At 40.1% G+C, this 14,601-nt stretch overlaps 1 protein-coding gene across 3 annotated transcripts in view; it reads left to right on the forward strand.

Annotated features, from left to right (window-relative positions):
* Positions 1-136: 136 nt before the first annotated feature.
* The window catches only part of INTS7 (integrator complex subunit 7), a 40,274-nt gene continuing 25,809 nt past the window's right edge, over positions 137-14,601 (forward strand). For all 3 annotated transcript variants that reach the window (XR_008430033.1, XR_008430034.1, XM_053938600.1), the window contains exons 1-13: positions 137-227; positions 380-509; positions 1,363-1,509; positions 4,046-4,183; positions 4,652-4,698; positions 5,196-5,395; positions 6,458-6,580; positions 9,149-9,266; positions 10,225-10,359; positions 10,952-11,049; positions 11,718-11,957; positions 12,614-12,751; positions 13,474-13,680. Coding sequence is in view for 1 of the 3 variants with exons in the window: in XM_053938600.1 (XP_053794575.1) it covers positions 137-227; positions 380-509; positions 1,363-1,509; positions 4,046-4,183; positions 4,652-4,698; positions 5,196-5,395; positions 6,458-6,580; positions 9,149-9,266; positions 10,225-10,359; positions 10,952-11,049; positions 11,718-11,957; positions 12,614-12,751; positions 13,474-13,680 (1,812 nt within the window). In the remaining 2 variants the exon portion in view is untranslated. The remainder of the gene's footprint in view (positions 228-379; positions 510-1,362; positions 1,510-4,045; positions 4,184-4,651; positions 4,699-5,195; positions 5,396-6,457; positions 6,581-9,148; positions 9,267-10,224; positions 10,360-10,951; positions 11,050-11,717; positions 11,958-12,613; positions 12,752-13,473; positions 13,681-14,601) is intronic.

Below are 14,601 nucleotides of genomic sequence, written 5' to 3' on the forward strand. Positions count from 1 at the left end.
CCTCCTCTGATTGGGCGGCGTGGGGGGATGGGCGGGGACTCCAGGCCACACCCGCCGCCGGTTCCCGCGGCCGCGCCGGGCGGGCGGGGTCAGGCACGGGGCTGCGCGTGCGCGGGGCCGGCGGCGAGCGGCAGCAATGGCGGCCAGCGCCAAGTCCTTCCTGGCCGACGCGGGCTATGGCGAGCAGGAGCTGGACGCCAACTCCGCCCTCATGGAGCTGGACAAAGGTGGGCCCGCGCGGGCTCGGCGTTGTCGCCGCCCTGGGCAGCGGGGCTGGGGTGGGGGGTTCTCTTGGAACCTACCGCTTTATCCAGGGCGGAGAGCGGAGGAAGGAGCCGGGGCTGGAGGTACCTGCGGTGATTCCTGCTGTCTGCTTTAGGCCTCAGGTCCGGCAAGCTCGGGGAGCAGTGTGAAGCCGTCGTTCGTTTTCCGAGGCTGTTCCAGAAATACCCGTTCCCCATTCTCATCAACTCGGCGTTCCTAAAGCTAGCCGATGTTTTCAGAGTGGGGTGAGTGTTGCCGGTCTGGTCCTGTCCGTTCGAGTCCGATCCCTGGGAACGCACTGTGCCTTGGAGTGTCGCTGCGTTGGAATCTGGCGTGTCGTGCTTGCCTGCCAACACCTTTGTGGTACCCAGTCTGTTGTAGTTGTGCTTGACTGGAACTTGTTTTCCACTTCTTTAGTGGGCTTAAGTGGCTGTGAGTCATAAGGACACAGTTCCTTTCCATCTGTCCTGATTTGAGGATTCTCTCCCTGACTGGTTTAAGTTCACTGGTGTAAGTTTTGCTCCATAAGCACATTCAAATCATAACTCATAAATGGATGGATGCTCACATGTGCAAATTTAATCTCTAACAAAGCTCGAAGTATAGCTTTTCCAAGTGCCTGCTGTCGTAGTGATGTATATAATGGAATCAAAGCTCCTTCTTAAAAGCTTACAAAGGTGTATGCTGATGCTGTGGAATCTTCACTCTTGTCTTCAGGAAGGAAAATAAATTTGCTCAGCACTTGACAGTGGTGATTAAGACTTCTCTGTCTTAGTCTTGAATGTGTTTTTCCAGCAGATTTGGATCCCTGTGTGTGCACAAAACAGGCATTTCCTTACACCCCTCCTCATTGGTGTCAGCAGGTTCATTTCCCTGGAACTGGGCTTTAGTTTGACACTACCTGAACTAGAAAATAAAGCAATAGTATGTTAACAGTCTCTATTTTACTCTATCAGTCTACTCAAATGTTTCTAAAGCATAGCTAACTCCTTGTTTTAATTTGCTCCAAAAGTTGTAGTTAAATAATTTTAGTATTTAAAGTGTTTGAATTTTTGTTTCAAAATAGCCTGACAAAGAAACGTGTGTGCTTTCTAACAGGAACAACTTCCTGAGGCTGTGTGTGCTGAAAGTTACTCAGCAGAGTGAGAAGCACTTAGAGAAGATCCTAAATGTGGATGAATTTGTCAAGAGAGTTTTCTCAGTAATCCATAGCAATGATCCAGTGGCTCGGGCTATCACACTCCGGTATGTATGGCATGACTGATCTGATTTACTTCAAATCTGGGGAAGGATTCTGATTTACTTCAAACCTGTAGGTAACTATCAATGTGCCTGCCTGGAATAACAAGACCAAGTGCAAGGCACTGCATCTGAGCCAGGGCAACCCCTGGTATCAGTCCAGGCTGGGGATGAACATACCAAGAGCAGCCCTGCTGAGGACTTGGGGGTGCTGGTGGATGAAAAGCTGGACATGACCCAGCAATGTTCACTGGCAGCCCAGAAAGCCAAACGTGTTTTGGGCTACATCAAAAGGAGCCTGGGCAGCAGGCCAAGGAAGGGGATTCTGCCTCTCTACTCCTCTGCTGACACCTCTCCTGCAGTGCTGTGTCCAGCTCTGGGGTCTCCAGCAGAGGAAGGACATGGACTTGTTGGAGGGAGCCCAGAAGAGGCAACCGAGATGGTTAAAGGGATGGAGCACCTCTCCTGTGAGGAAATGCTGAGAGAATTGGGATTGCTCAGCCTGGAGAAGAGAAGGGTATGGGGTGACCTAGTTGTGGCCTTCCAGTACCTGAAGGGAACCTACAAGAACGATGGAGAGCCTGTAGTGACAGGACAAGGGGGAATGGCTTCAAACTGGAAGAAAGTAGGTTTAGATAAGATACTGGGAAAAAATTCTTTATTATGAGTGTAGTGAGGCACTGGAACAGGTTGCCCAGAGAAGTTATGGATGCCTCATCCATGAAAGTGTCCAAGGCCAGGCTGGATGAGGCTTTGAGCAACCTGGCCTACTGGGAGATGTCCCTGCCCATGGCAAGGGGTTGGGAACTGGATGATCTTTAAGGTCCCTTCCAGCCCAGGCCGTTCTGTGATTTTGTGAGTGAAATAAAGGAGGCTTTTTATAAATTGCTCATAGAATTAAAAACAGAGACATCTGTTTTTCAAAGGTGTGAATGATAAGGATTGGTAAGAACGAGGTAATTAACCACTTGTGATGGTGAGAATTTTGTGGATAAGAAGAACAAGGTTATTAACCATTTATGATGGTAAGAATTTTGTGGATGGTCCCAGGCAAAACAGAATTTGCAGTGTTGAAATTTTGTGTACGCCAGAGAAGAAAACTGAAGCTGTTGTATGCATAACCCAGACAGCAGCTATATGCAATATATCACATCTTGCCTAGGATACTTTTAGACCAAGTGAAAGTGCTTCCTTTTGTGTCAAAATAGTTTTTGTTAACTTGCAACCAAAACTTACATGAACCTTATTATGCTTGCACTATACTTTTTTTTCATTCTGCCTTGTCCTAGCTAGAACTGCCAGTTGATCTCTGATGAATAACTTCTAAGGAAATGCTGTTATATTACTTATTGCTTTGAACTTCTGGGAATCAAGTGGGAAAACAAAAATAATCTGTCTTTCATGTCACTGTCCGGCTGGTTTGGTGTCTGTGTCTCTAATGCTATCCAACATGATCCTCTTAACTGCATCTTCCAGCCCCTGTGCAGGTGAATTCAAACGTGAAGAGACCACTTGTCTTTCTTCTTTATATTTTTCTTGTGCCTCCATCTGGAACTGTTACTGATTTCACAACTGGGAGATGGAAGCATTTAACAGGACTTTGATTGATTAGGTCAAATGTCCATTTTTTTTGTCTTTTGATATTTCATTTGAGGTTATGCCTTCACGCCCTGGTGTCTCAGAAATCTGTAAATACAATATGTCTGCATGTTTTTTTGTAGTTCCTGTTCAGTGTTCTAATAGAAGATTGCAGTTGTTGACTGGCATTGAGGGTTATCTTCATAGGCTGCTACAAGTCCCAGGAATCCTCTCAGTTTGCATAACTATTTTAATTACTGAATTCACAGGATACATCAAATGTTAAAATAGCTGTTGGTTCAGCAGTTTCAGTTTGAAATCTTCTGTTGATTTTTTTTTTTTGTCCTCCTTGAATAGCATCAATAAGGAAGAACATGTTGAAAGAAAGAGCTGCTTAAACAAAACTTTGTGGAATTCTATTGCTAGATAACTGTGTAAATATTTGCACAGAACTCTAGCTAAAATTACCTCAATATAAACCCTACATTTATTCTTCTTTTAATTGGATTATGCTAAATATGCCTGAAAGCTATCTTTGAAATATTTTTGGCAAAGTATAGGTTGATTTGCTGCTTTTTTTAGCAGTTATACAAAAAGTGTTGCACTTTTTTCACTAATAACCTTATCTTACATCAGTGAAAGATGTTGGAAATAAATCATGCCATAGTGAACTCTTAATTTTAAAAGAATTTTTGTTAAGTTTCTCACTGTGCCAATTTCATGCTAAAAGGTATCAAAATGTAGTTAAATTTTATCAAACCGCTGACACAACCCACACAACAAAATCTGTTACATTTAATTAGATGCTTAATTTTAGCATTTGCTTGTTTCTGTAATAGTCATGAAAGAGCACATATTTATATAAACATAGCCTTTTAACCAGTCTTTTTTAATTTTTTATTTGGTTTCATAATTTCTTCATGATCACCGTTCTTCCTGATTTTGCTGTGCTTTATTTCTGTAGGATGTTGGGCAGCATGGCATCTATCATTCCAGAAAGGAAGAATGCACATCACAGTATTCGCCAGAGTTTGGATTCCCATGATAATGTGGAAGTTGAAGCTGCTATATTTGCTGCTGCCAACTTTTCTGCACAATCTAAGTAAGAACTGGTTTGTTTTTTTTTTCACTTTTTCATATTACAGAGAATGGAAACTCCATTAACACTGGCATTCACAAACCTTACTATTTTCTGTTGTGCTGTCCTTTATAGCAAAATGATTATGTGCAATAATGATGTAAGGAAATCTGAATGCAAGTTTAGCAGATTTTTTTTTTCTAAAATGGAAAGCTCAATCATGATTAAAGCTGCTCTTCCAGTTCTCAAACTCACAGAATTATATTACAGAAATTATATTAGCAAAATGTAGTGCTGGTTGTCAATTTTTGAAAGCCTTCATTTTCTCATTTGGTCGTGCCTGTGTGCAGGGTTTCTGAGAAGACTTAGGTTTTGGCAGGCACTCTTTTCTGTAACTTTTAATTCTGTTTGGTAGTTCAGTCAATTTTTTTCAGTTTTTAATTACTTAATTTTTTATTTTTCATTTCACCTGGTACTTTCTTTTCTCCACAGGGATTTTGCTGTTGGAATATGTAATAAAATCAGCGAGATGATTCAAGGTACATATGTATTGTGAATGATAAAAAGGAAAAACATTAATTTCTCTGAAAGTTCTTCATTATTCATATTTACATATTAGATATCAGAATGCTGTTGCCCTTAGATTATTCCAGTTTTTAAATTAGCTGACCAATAGTCTGTCTGGTTATCTTAAATCCTCCTAAAATTTAAGTTTTAAAAGCACCTGTTTAGTACAGAATAAAAGCCCATCTGTAGTGTGTTGGATAAATTTGCATAGACTCTCATAGGTTGCTTCAGATGAGTTAATTTGTGTGTTACCTGCAGTGAAGCAAGGAGCAGCTTTCTCAAACAACCATGAAAGTGCTTGACAGTGCTGTCACTTCACACCTACTAGAACATGAGTTATTTGACGCCACTGCAGGTGTTTGCACAATCTCCTTTCAGCAGTGGTAGCAAGCCAGATGTACTCTGTGCCTCAGAGCTGCCAAAAAAAAGCCAGCCCAAGGACTAACTCTGCCTTTCTTTCCTTACTGAGGTTTGGCCACACCTGTGGACTTGAAGCTGAAGTTGATCCCTATTCTGCAGCACATGCACCATGATGCCAGCCTGGCCTCCAGCTCCCGGCAGCTGCTGCAGCAGCTGGTGACATCCTACCCCTCCACCAAGATGGTCATTGTCACCCTGCACACCTTTACTCTTCTTGCTGCTTCTTCTTTGGTTGACATTCCCAAGCAGGTAACTCTTCCTAAGGCATGTCTTCCTCTTGAAGTACAAAGTACATTTTAAAAGCACTCGGATTCTGCCTGCTGATCAAAATACACAGTGATGGCTGTGCTGGGTTGGTTGCTCCTGTGTGCTGTCGAAGAAGAATACCCTGAAAACTGCTGCTGCTTTCATATTTTTTGCCTTTTCTGGTTCCATTTTCAGGTGACTGTTTGAAACACACTACACCTTTTTTACAGTTCATAAAAGGTCTTTTTCTAAATCAGGGATTCAAATCAACATGGATAGATCAGCATGCAGGAAAATAAACACTCTGACTTTTTCTGAAAAGACTTCAACTTGCCTGTGGAAGCCACGCTTTACTTTGCACTTCTGTATATTGTCTTGGGTTGTGGGTGTCCCTTTTGCCTTTCTTTCATGCAAGCACATGAATATTTAATGAATTTAAAGTGTATTTCTTGGAGAATTTTGAGGAATTTCAATCAATTCCTTAAATTCAGGACTATAAACCAAGTAATGGAAAAGCAGTGATGGAAAAATACAATGCTTTTTATGCTTTGATAATGAGCTTTGTGGATGTGATTTATAGAGCAGGTCTGAACACAGTGACACTTGAGACTCATCCAGCTAATCTTTGTAAAGGAGTCACGAAAATCTATTTGCTTTCTTTCAGCCCTGTACAGCTGTGCAAGGCTGGTGTCTGTGGTTGTTAGATAATGGCATTGATCTGTCTGAAACTCTGCTGTGGATCATTTCTCTATTTCAGATGATACTTCTGATGGTACTGAACCTAAGTCTACTGAAACAACATTAGAACACTTAATGTGCTGCTTTTATTTTTTTTAATTGCAGCAAACATGGAGATTTAGGCTGTATTTCTGCAGCACAACAGCCATTACTGCATATAACTGATGTAACCAGGGTAGGGATGGAGACTAAAAACCATGGCTGGCATGTTCATACTTTTCTCAAGTTAGTTTTGTCTCAGTGTGCCCAACATTTCTTCCTGAGTGCTTTTGAAAATACTTCCTTCTAGTAGCATCACTCTTAAGCAATGAATTTATTTTCTTGCAGATTCAACTTTTGTTGCAGTACTTGAAAAATGACCCCAGGAAGGCTGTGAAGAGACTTGCAATCCAGGATTTGAAGTTGTTGGCCAACAAGACACCACATACATGGAGCAGAGAAAATATTCAGGTCTATATGTTTTTTTTAAGCTAAAGTTTATTATGAAACTTCCCAAGGAGTTGTAGAATTCTTTCCAGAGGAATAATTTGGGAGGTAAAGAAAGGAATAACATGCATCTCTCTACCCTTAAGTTATGTTACTCTGCCAGCTGACTAGCCAAGCATTAATGAGCAGCTCACAGAATCTTCAGTTGGGTAAGTTGACACTCAAGGATTAAAGTTGTTACTGAGTGAAGGCATGTGCCATGTAGGAGGCTTTTGTACAGTGAGGAAGTAGCTTTTCCATCTGACAAACCCATTTCAGGAAACAGACATGAGAGCTGAATGTTTACACTGATCTTACCACAGTGAGTACACACCAATGCTCTGGTGCAAAACAGCTTTTAGGGTTTGTCAAAACATGTCATCCAGCAAGGGTTACTTGAAAAGACAAATGGAATTTTCTTTTCATTTCTTAGAATTAATGAGATTTTTGCAATAGTAGCCTTGTGACTCCTGTTGTATCAATGAGAAGGTGTTTATAGTGCACCTGTGCTATTTGGGGAAACTTTTGTTCTATTATAGATGCTACTGCTGCCTTCTTTCAATCACAGCTGCATATGAATTTTTTCTCCTTCCCCTTTTTCTTGTAGAAATGACTACAGAAAATAACTTCAGTTTAGATTAATGGGAAAGTAAATATTTCAAGAACTTAATGGCAGAGGGTTACAGCTCTGCTTTTTCCTTGGTAATTTTTTCTTTGCTTTTGTTACTCTTGGAAGCTACTTGGATTCTGTCCTGTTGGAGCATAAGGCAGCTGGGAGGAAAAACTATGCAGGTCTTTGTTAACAATCATGTGAGAAATAAAGCAGGTTCTGCTTTTTTCCCCAGTTCTTGGTGATGATGATTTGGAGTGTGCAGAGCTTTTTGCTTGAATGAATTGCTTTATTCTTCATAATGGGTTAACTCCATAAATTTATTTCCTTTTAGGAATTTCAAGGAATTATGGATTTATGGAATTTTTGCAAAGAAAATGCTACTCTATCCCATATTTCATTAGTAGTTATCTCAGTACAAGTGTGAGACATTGATAACATGGCTTTCATTGTCATGTTGTGTTTTGAAGTAAAGTGGGTGTCCTGGTGGTTGAAATGCATAGAGAAAAGTTCCACTGATGTCAGAACTTAACCAGTGACTAGGTGAAAACAAAACTACTTGTCTGAAGCTTGCTGCTGCTTGCTGAATGGCATGCAGAAATAATTAGAGTTTTTCTGACCTCTGAAATAGCAAGTAGACATTTTGAGTTGGGAAGTTGTTCTCCCAACATTTGGGAGATAATATAAACAAAATACTATGTTATACAACAAGGACTGGAACAAACCCTCCTTTTCCCTTGGCAAGGCCTGCCTCTTGTACCTTTGTACCAAAAAGCATTAAAATACTTAAGCATTTTAAGTCTGTCCTGTGTAGGTCAGTTGGGAAGTTTGGTTTTTGCACTGTGGAGGCTTTACTGATTTGTAGACATCAGCTTCAGAAGCTGTTGCTGCCTAGAGCAGTCCATCCTGCTAATTCCTCTCTACTCCTGGCAGTCTTCGCAGTTACTGTTTCAGATACACCCTGAGAGCTGATGTGACAGCACTGGAGTAAAGCATCAGTGTCTTGGGAGACACTGGGACTCATTTTCTACCCCAATCATTAGGTCTTCCTCTGTCTGTTGATGCCATTCTATTCAGTGGATTAGATACTAATATAAAATACTAACTGGTACAAATCACAGATATGTTTAGAATTTAGCCCTTACACAATACATATACCTGATAAGAACACTGTGGGCGTTTTTTATGTTCTGTGGAACTAATTCTGTTGTTTTTCTTTATTCCATTACTGGCTCTTTGTCATTCAGTTTTGGCACACTCTAAAGCAGAACATACTTATATTTTCTATTTATGTCGCATATTACTATCCCTCCTCTTGACTAAAAGGGTATCCAAAACCAGTGAATGACTAAACTGTGGGTAATGTTGGCATAAGGAATTGAGAACAATGTGCATTTTAAGAGTTATTCAAACCTAAATGTGATAAGGCCTGTGATAAGATCTGGCAAAAGGCACAAAAGTAAGACATGAGTTCTACTACAAATGAGTTAAAACATAAAATAAACTTTAATTTATTTATCAGGAACATTAAACTCCTGTTGGACACCAGTGCTGCTAAAGGAAATGACACTTGAAACCTTGCTTTTTAGAGACATATGTTCATATAGAACCTTGCAGATTGTTACAATGCAAAATAATCAGTATGCCTGAAACTGTCTTATTGGATCAATGAGACCAGATAATATTTTTGCCAGTGATTTTTAATTAATGAATGACTTATAATTGATGTTTCCTAGCACATAGGACCCACTGTCACTCTTCTGCAAGCCACATCTTCAGTCCTTTAAACGAGATGCTTGAGGACTTGGCTTTTGATTTTAGTACAGTATTTTCTGTGGGAAAATATTGATTCTTAAAACTTCTCAGAGAAGTGCAACTAAATTCTTCGTACAGACAGGTCATGCTACTTCTTACCTCTGTATTTTTTTCCTACTCATTTTTAGGCACTCTGTGAATCTGCTCTTAACACTCCATATGACAGCTTGAAAATGGGCATGTTATCTGTTCTTTCCACATTATCAGGCACCATTGCCATTAAACAGTACTTCAGCAGTGCTCCAGGTAAGAAAACTGGATTAGATGGTTATCTTTGGCATTTTAAGAGCTTGGTTTTCTGCTGCTGCTGAGTTTCATCTAAACACTTTGTAGCATTTTCTAAAACTGTTTTTGAACCTGACAACACTGAGAGTCAGACTGTGTTCATCATATGTAAACTTAAAATGTAAAATGGGACACTGTATAGTCATGAATAATGATGGTTTTGTTTTGTGGGTACTTTGGTATCTGAAAAGGGTTTTTGCCTTTGGGTCTTCAAGTTTTCTTCATTTTGTGATGGGGCATATTGCCTCTCAAACAGCTGACCTGCATTCTGCTTAAGGTGCTTTGAAACCATGGATTTGCATAATTTTTGAGTAGTAGGGAGGCTTCATGGTGTAAGAGTGGACTGGCATGTTTCTCTGCCACCGTTGTGGGCTTTTGACCTACAGCAGTACCAGATGCACCTTTCTGCTTTGTGACAATAGTCTGGAGAAATTGTAGGAAAAGAGTAGACATTTAAAGGTGATTCAAGGTATCTTGTTCTCAAGATTATGATCACACTCTTTTCTTTTTTCTTCTTGAAAGCCAGACTGCCCAAATGAGTGTTATAAGCTCAAATACATGGGCTGCAGAAATGGAAAAATAGTACATCCTCTTCAGTCATTCTGGCATGGCTTAATAATTAATAGACTCACCAGCTTTTTTTAATCAGACATAATATTTCTTAAAGGCAATATTTCTCTGAGTCCTGAAACATCAACCTTTTGGTCCAAATGTTCTTTCTCATGTGTCTTACTTGTGTAGTGTTCATGAATAAGAGAGTCTCTGGGTTTGTCCAAAGAGAGAAAAATATTTTCATCCTATTGTTGAAACATAAGAAAAAACCCTAAATCAATATAATGGTTTTGCAGAAATGTACTTAAAGATCTATGGTATTATAGACTGTGCAATTTTATGTTCCATTTGCCTTACTTTTATTTAGGAGCAGCAGCTACAACTGCAAGGTCATTTGATTTGGTAAAACTAGCACAGGAGTGCTGTTACCATAATAACCGTGGCATTGCAGCTCATGGAGTGAGAATTCTGACCAATATCTCAGCCTCTTGCCAGGAAAAAGGTAAGGGAAAGCAAGGGCAGTGAAGTGGCTCTGTTTACAGTCAGGCTTATGCACTTAACATGGATTAGCTCGTCCTGTCTGTGAACCTGGCTGTAAATCTGTCTTGATCTCTCATGCTGACTGGGGAGAATGGGGACTGCAGTCTAGTAAGGAATACTCTGTATGGTCTTATGAATGTTTGGGAAGGTTCCATCTTTGTCTCATTTAGAGAAAATTACTGCCCACAATAGAACTAGTGCTAGATGAATGCTTTTTTTACCTTTGCTGTAAGACTAGTTTTGAAGAAATGTTTTACCTCTGCTGTAAGACTAGTGAACTGTTGGTCAACCTTTGAAAGCCCTTTGCACAGAGCCTGTTGCAAAATAATAACAGGGCATTTAGAAGTCTTAGTCCCAAGATTTATGCATGCTTTGCAAGTGTCAGTGGGGCTGCCGAATAGTTACCCAAGACGTGGAATGGCAGAAGTGTTTCTCATCAAAGTAAAGCAAAGCAGAAGTGTTGGGAAGATTCTTAATTGTCATGACTGCAACATTACACCAGCTATGGTCAGAGAATAGGACAGAGAACAAACTAACTCTTTTTCTTTTTATAGATCTTCTGCCCTTGGAGCAAGATGCAGTTTTTGGCTTAGAAGCTCTTCTTGTTCTCTGTAGTCAAGATGACAGCCCAGGAGCTCAGGCAACCTTAAAGGTGACTTTACTGTTGTCTTCCCCTTCACAGCTGTAAGTTATAATAACAGCTTGTATAACAGAGAGGCTGGTGCGCACCAGATCCTTTCTGGTGGAAGCATTACAGACTGGAGGGAAAAGAGTATTTTTCTGGTTTGTCCATAATCAAGAGTTCAGAGCAGTAGAGAAACTGAGCATAGCTATAGTACAACTACTCTCAGCTCTAGGGTAAGAGGATTGTTGCAGGTGGCAGGGAGCATTCCTCTCAGAGGAACAGCTCTAATAAAATGTGAACATTGGGTGAAGGTGTCCTGGAGGACAAATAGAGTCTTGGAGACAACTTGCTTTTTGGAGATGGAGATGCAATGTACATTATCACAACGTTTTTATAAATTATTATTCTTATTTTCCCACTTCAGAAACCATCAGTAATTTTTCTAGTTATTTACCTTAAGGCTGGTGGTGTGAGAGACTATTAATGTTTCTTGAATTTGTGATGTGTTTTAGTGCTGGTAGCTCAGGGATAAAGACTTGGGCTCTTGGAAAAATCTCATCTTTTGTAGAGTACATAGTTCTGAAAATACCAAATCTGTGTTCCTGCAGTCCTGTTTGCAGCTAAGTAAGTGTGCCTGGCATTTTTGGTTTTGAGGACATTGTGTTGATGGTGGTGGTGGATTGTGTGAGTTGCAGATCACGCTGACCTGCATGGTGAAGCTGGTGAAGTGCCGCCCTCACCTGAGCCAGTCCGTGGTGGAATCCCTGCTGGCACAGCTGCACAGTGCCCAGGACAATGCCAGGATCCTCATGTGCCACTGCCTGGCAGCCATTGCCATGCAGCTGCCTGTCTTGGCAGATGGGATGCTAGGAGACCTAATGGACCTCTATAAATTAATTGGACAATCTGCTACAGATAAAAAGCAGGAACTCTTGGTAAGACCTCCCTTGATGGATAAAGTGTGTATAAACAATTGGGTATGGATTGTATTTTAAAAGGCAGCTAAGGCATTTGTTATGTATCCAGGTTGATGTGCCAGTCTGTAGCTACTATTTTCAATTTTGTTTTAACTTCTGACTCCTTGGAGCTGTAGTATGCAGTGTATTCCATTAGATTTTCCAGCAGATGGCACTGCTTAGACAAACCTGGCTATTGAAATTATTGGGGTATCTCAAAAATAGTGTTTAAAGGCCAGCTGGCAGCTAGCTCCATTTATATAGGGTGCTCTGAGGCAAATGACTTAATATACTGTAAGAGATATAAATGCTTTCATCGCATCTACTTGGAAAAGAATTTGAATTTTAGAAAATAAATCACAAGCTTTCTATTAATTTACTTGGAGCATTTGAAATATTTCAGCTAAAAGGCAGAGTTGAGATTCTTTAAATGAAAGTTACTTTATCTACAAGAAATACTTGGATTGCTGTAACTGTTTAAAATATATATGACTGAGAAGTTTTGCAATTAAAATATATATATGTAATCTTCTTTGTAGTTTTGAGCCCAAAATGAAACAGAAATTACTTTTTTTTCTTCTTTTCTTTAGTTACTGAAATATAACTTTCTTTCTCACTCCTGTACTCTCTAATAGGTTTCTCTTGCCACCGTGATATTTGTTTCCAGTCAGAAAGCTTTGTCCACAGAAATCAAAACTGTTATCAAGCAGCAGCTTGAGAATGCCTCCAATGGATGGACAGCCTACAGGATAGCCAGGCAGGCTTCCAGGATGGTAAGTGAAAATACTTGGAGAAAAATGGTTTGCTGTGTTTGAAGGAATGCCAGGGACTTCTTTGAATGGGATAAGGAAATAAGGAAAATTGTAGGACTTGGGAGAAAGAAGTGAATTGGGGAAAAAAATAAAAATCACTTTCCCTCGTAATTCCCTGGAATGCAAGCTCAGATATATGTCATTTGGGACATTCATCCCAACAAAATGGTTTTTTCACTTGTCCTTCTGAAGTATTTGAGAAGGAAGTAAGTGATGTCCTGGCACTTTCTTGAGCACATACCTAATCTGTATTGTCTGACTGCTCTTCAGAATGTGAAGGTCATCTTGATGTATGGTTCTCTTTCCTTCAATGTGAAGAAAGAAAGAAAAATATACTGTTCCCCTTTTCCCTTAAGTAAATGCACAGTTGGGTTAGAATTACACAGAAACCCTAGTATGAGATGCTGAGGTAAATTTCTGGGTTTTTTTCTCATCTTATTGAATTATGTTGTGTAAATAAATATTACACTTTTTTACAGGCTGGTATTTCTATAAAGTAAGCACTTGTGCTTTTATTTATTATTAGCATTGCCACAATCACATAATTGGAAAAGGTTTCACTACTTCTATTTTTAAGCTGGGCATAGCTCTGGAGATGTTCCTGTTTTATTATTTGTGTAGGTTTTATAGAAATCCCCAGCCTTCTTTCACATCCCCTTTCAGAAAAATTCTTGTCATTATAGGGCAACCATGACATGGCCAGAGAACTGTACCAGAGCCTGCTGACCCAAGTGGCTTCAGAGCACTTCTACTTCTGGCTGAACAGCCTGAAGGAGTTCTCCCATGCAGAGCAGTGCCTGACAGGCCTGCAGGAGGACAACTACAGCTCTGCGCTCTCCTGCGTCGCCGAAGCCTTAAAGTCCTACCACAAAGGAATCGCATCGCTGACGGTCAGCACACATCTCTAGTGGTGATGTTCCTGAGTGCTGCAGCATGGCTCTTTGGGTTCTGTTCGTAACTCTCTGAAAAGTTCTTAGGTATCTCTGGCATCTGCCAGATTCTGGTTCTCCTCTGCAGGCATCTCAGTTGTAACGCACTGCATCTTGAGAGAAAAGAACCTGTAACTCAGCAAAGTGTGATTAGCTAGATTTCTCTTTTTGCTTTTTCTTCTCCCTCCACCCCTCATTTCCTGCCTTGATCAGATCATATGGAATGTGACAGATCTTGTTTAATTAAAGTTAATACTTCTAGTTTTCCACTCCTTGCTTTGGGTGAATAAAAGCTATTGTAATAGTCAGTCAAGCCTGGGAATTGGCCTAAATTGGCTCCTGTCTTCTTGAAATATAGAGAAGGATTCAATTGTCTTCCTCCCTCCTGCTGAGTTCATGTCATGTTGCCTTCTATTTGACAATGTGATCTCACAGAATCCTAAAAGCAGTCTAGTAAGAAGAGGAAAGACAATTCAGTTTTATAAATCCAACTGGTACCTGCTTTTATGCCAATACTTTCTGCTTCTAAAGTACTAAGAAGCTGTGTGATGTCTGTGAACGTAAACAAAAACATTAATGATTAGGTTCCTTCAGTTCCTACTGTAAAGTTGCATCTTAAGCAAAGATGATCCAGCTTCACACAATACCTTCTTTCATGTTTTAGTTTCCATGAAGCAATCTTTACATACAGTTTCTGTATGCCTTTCCAGTGAAGCTGCTTTGTTGTTTAAGTTACTGGACAGTTAGGATTTATGACAATTCAGACATTACTGCTTAATAAAGTTCAGATATTACTATTTCTTAATAAAACATCCCTGAATAAGCTGCAATGACATAATTTTCTACTATTGGCCTCTGAAAGACCCATCATTCCTGAAGTGT

The sequence above is a fragment of the Vidua chalybeata genome, chromosome 3 (assembly GCF_026979565.1).
Source record: "Vidua chalybeata isolate OUT-0048 chromosome 3, bVidCha1 merged haplotype, whole genome shotgun sequence".
In the NCBI taxonomy this organism is placed as follows: domain Eukaryota; kingdom Metazoa; phylum Chordata; class Aves; order Passeriformes; family Viduidae; genus Vidua; species Vidua chalybeata.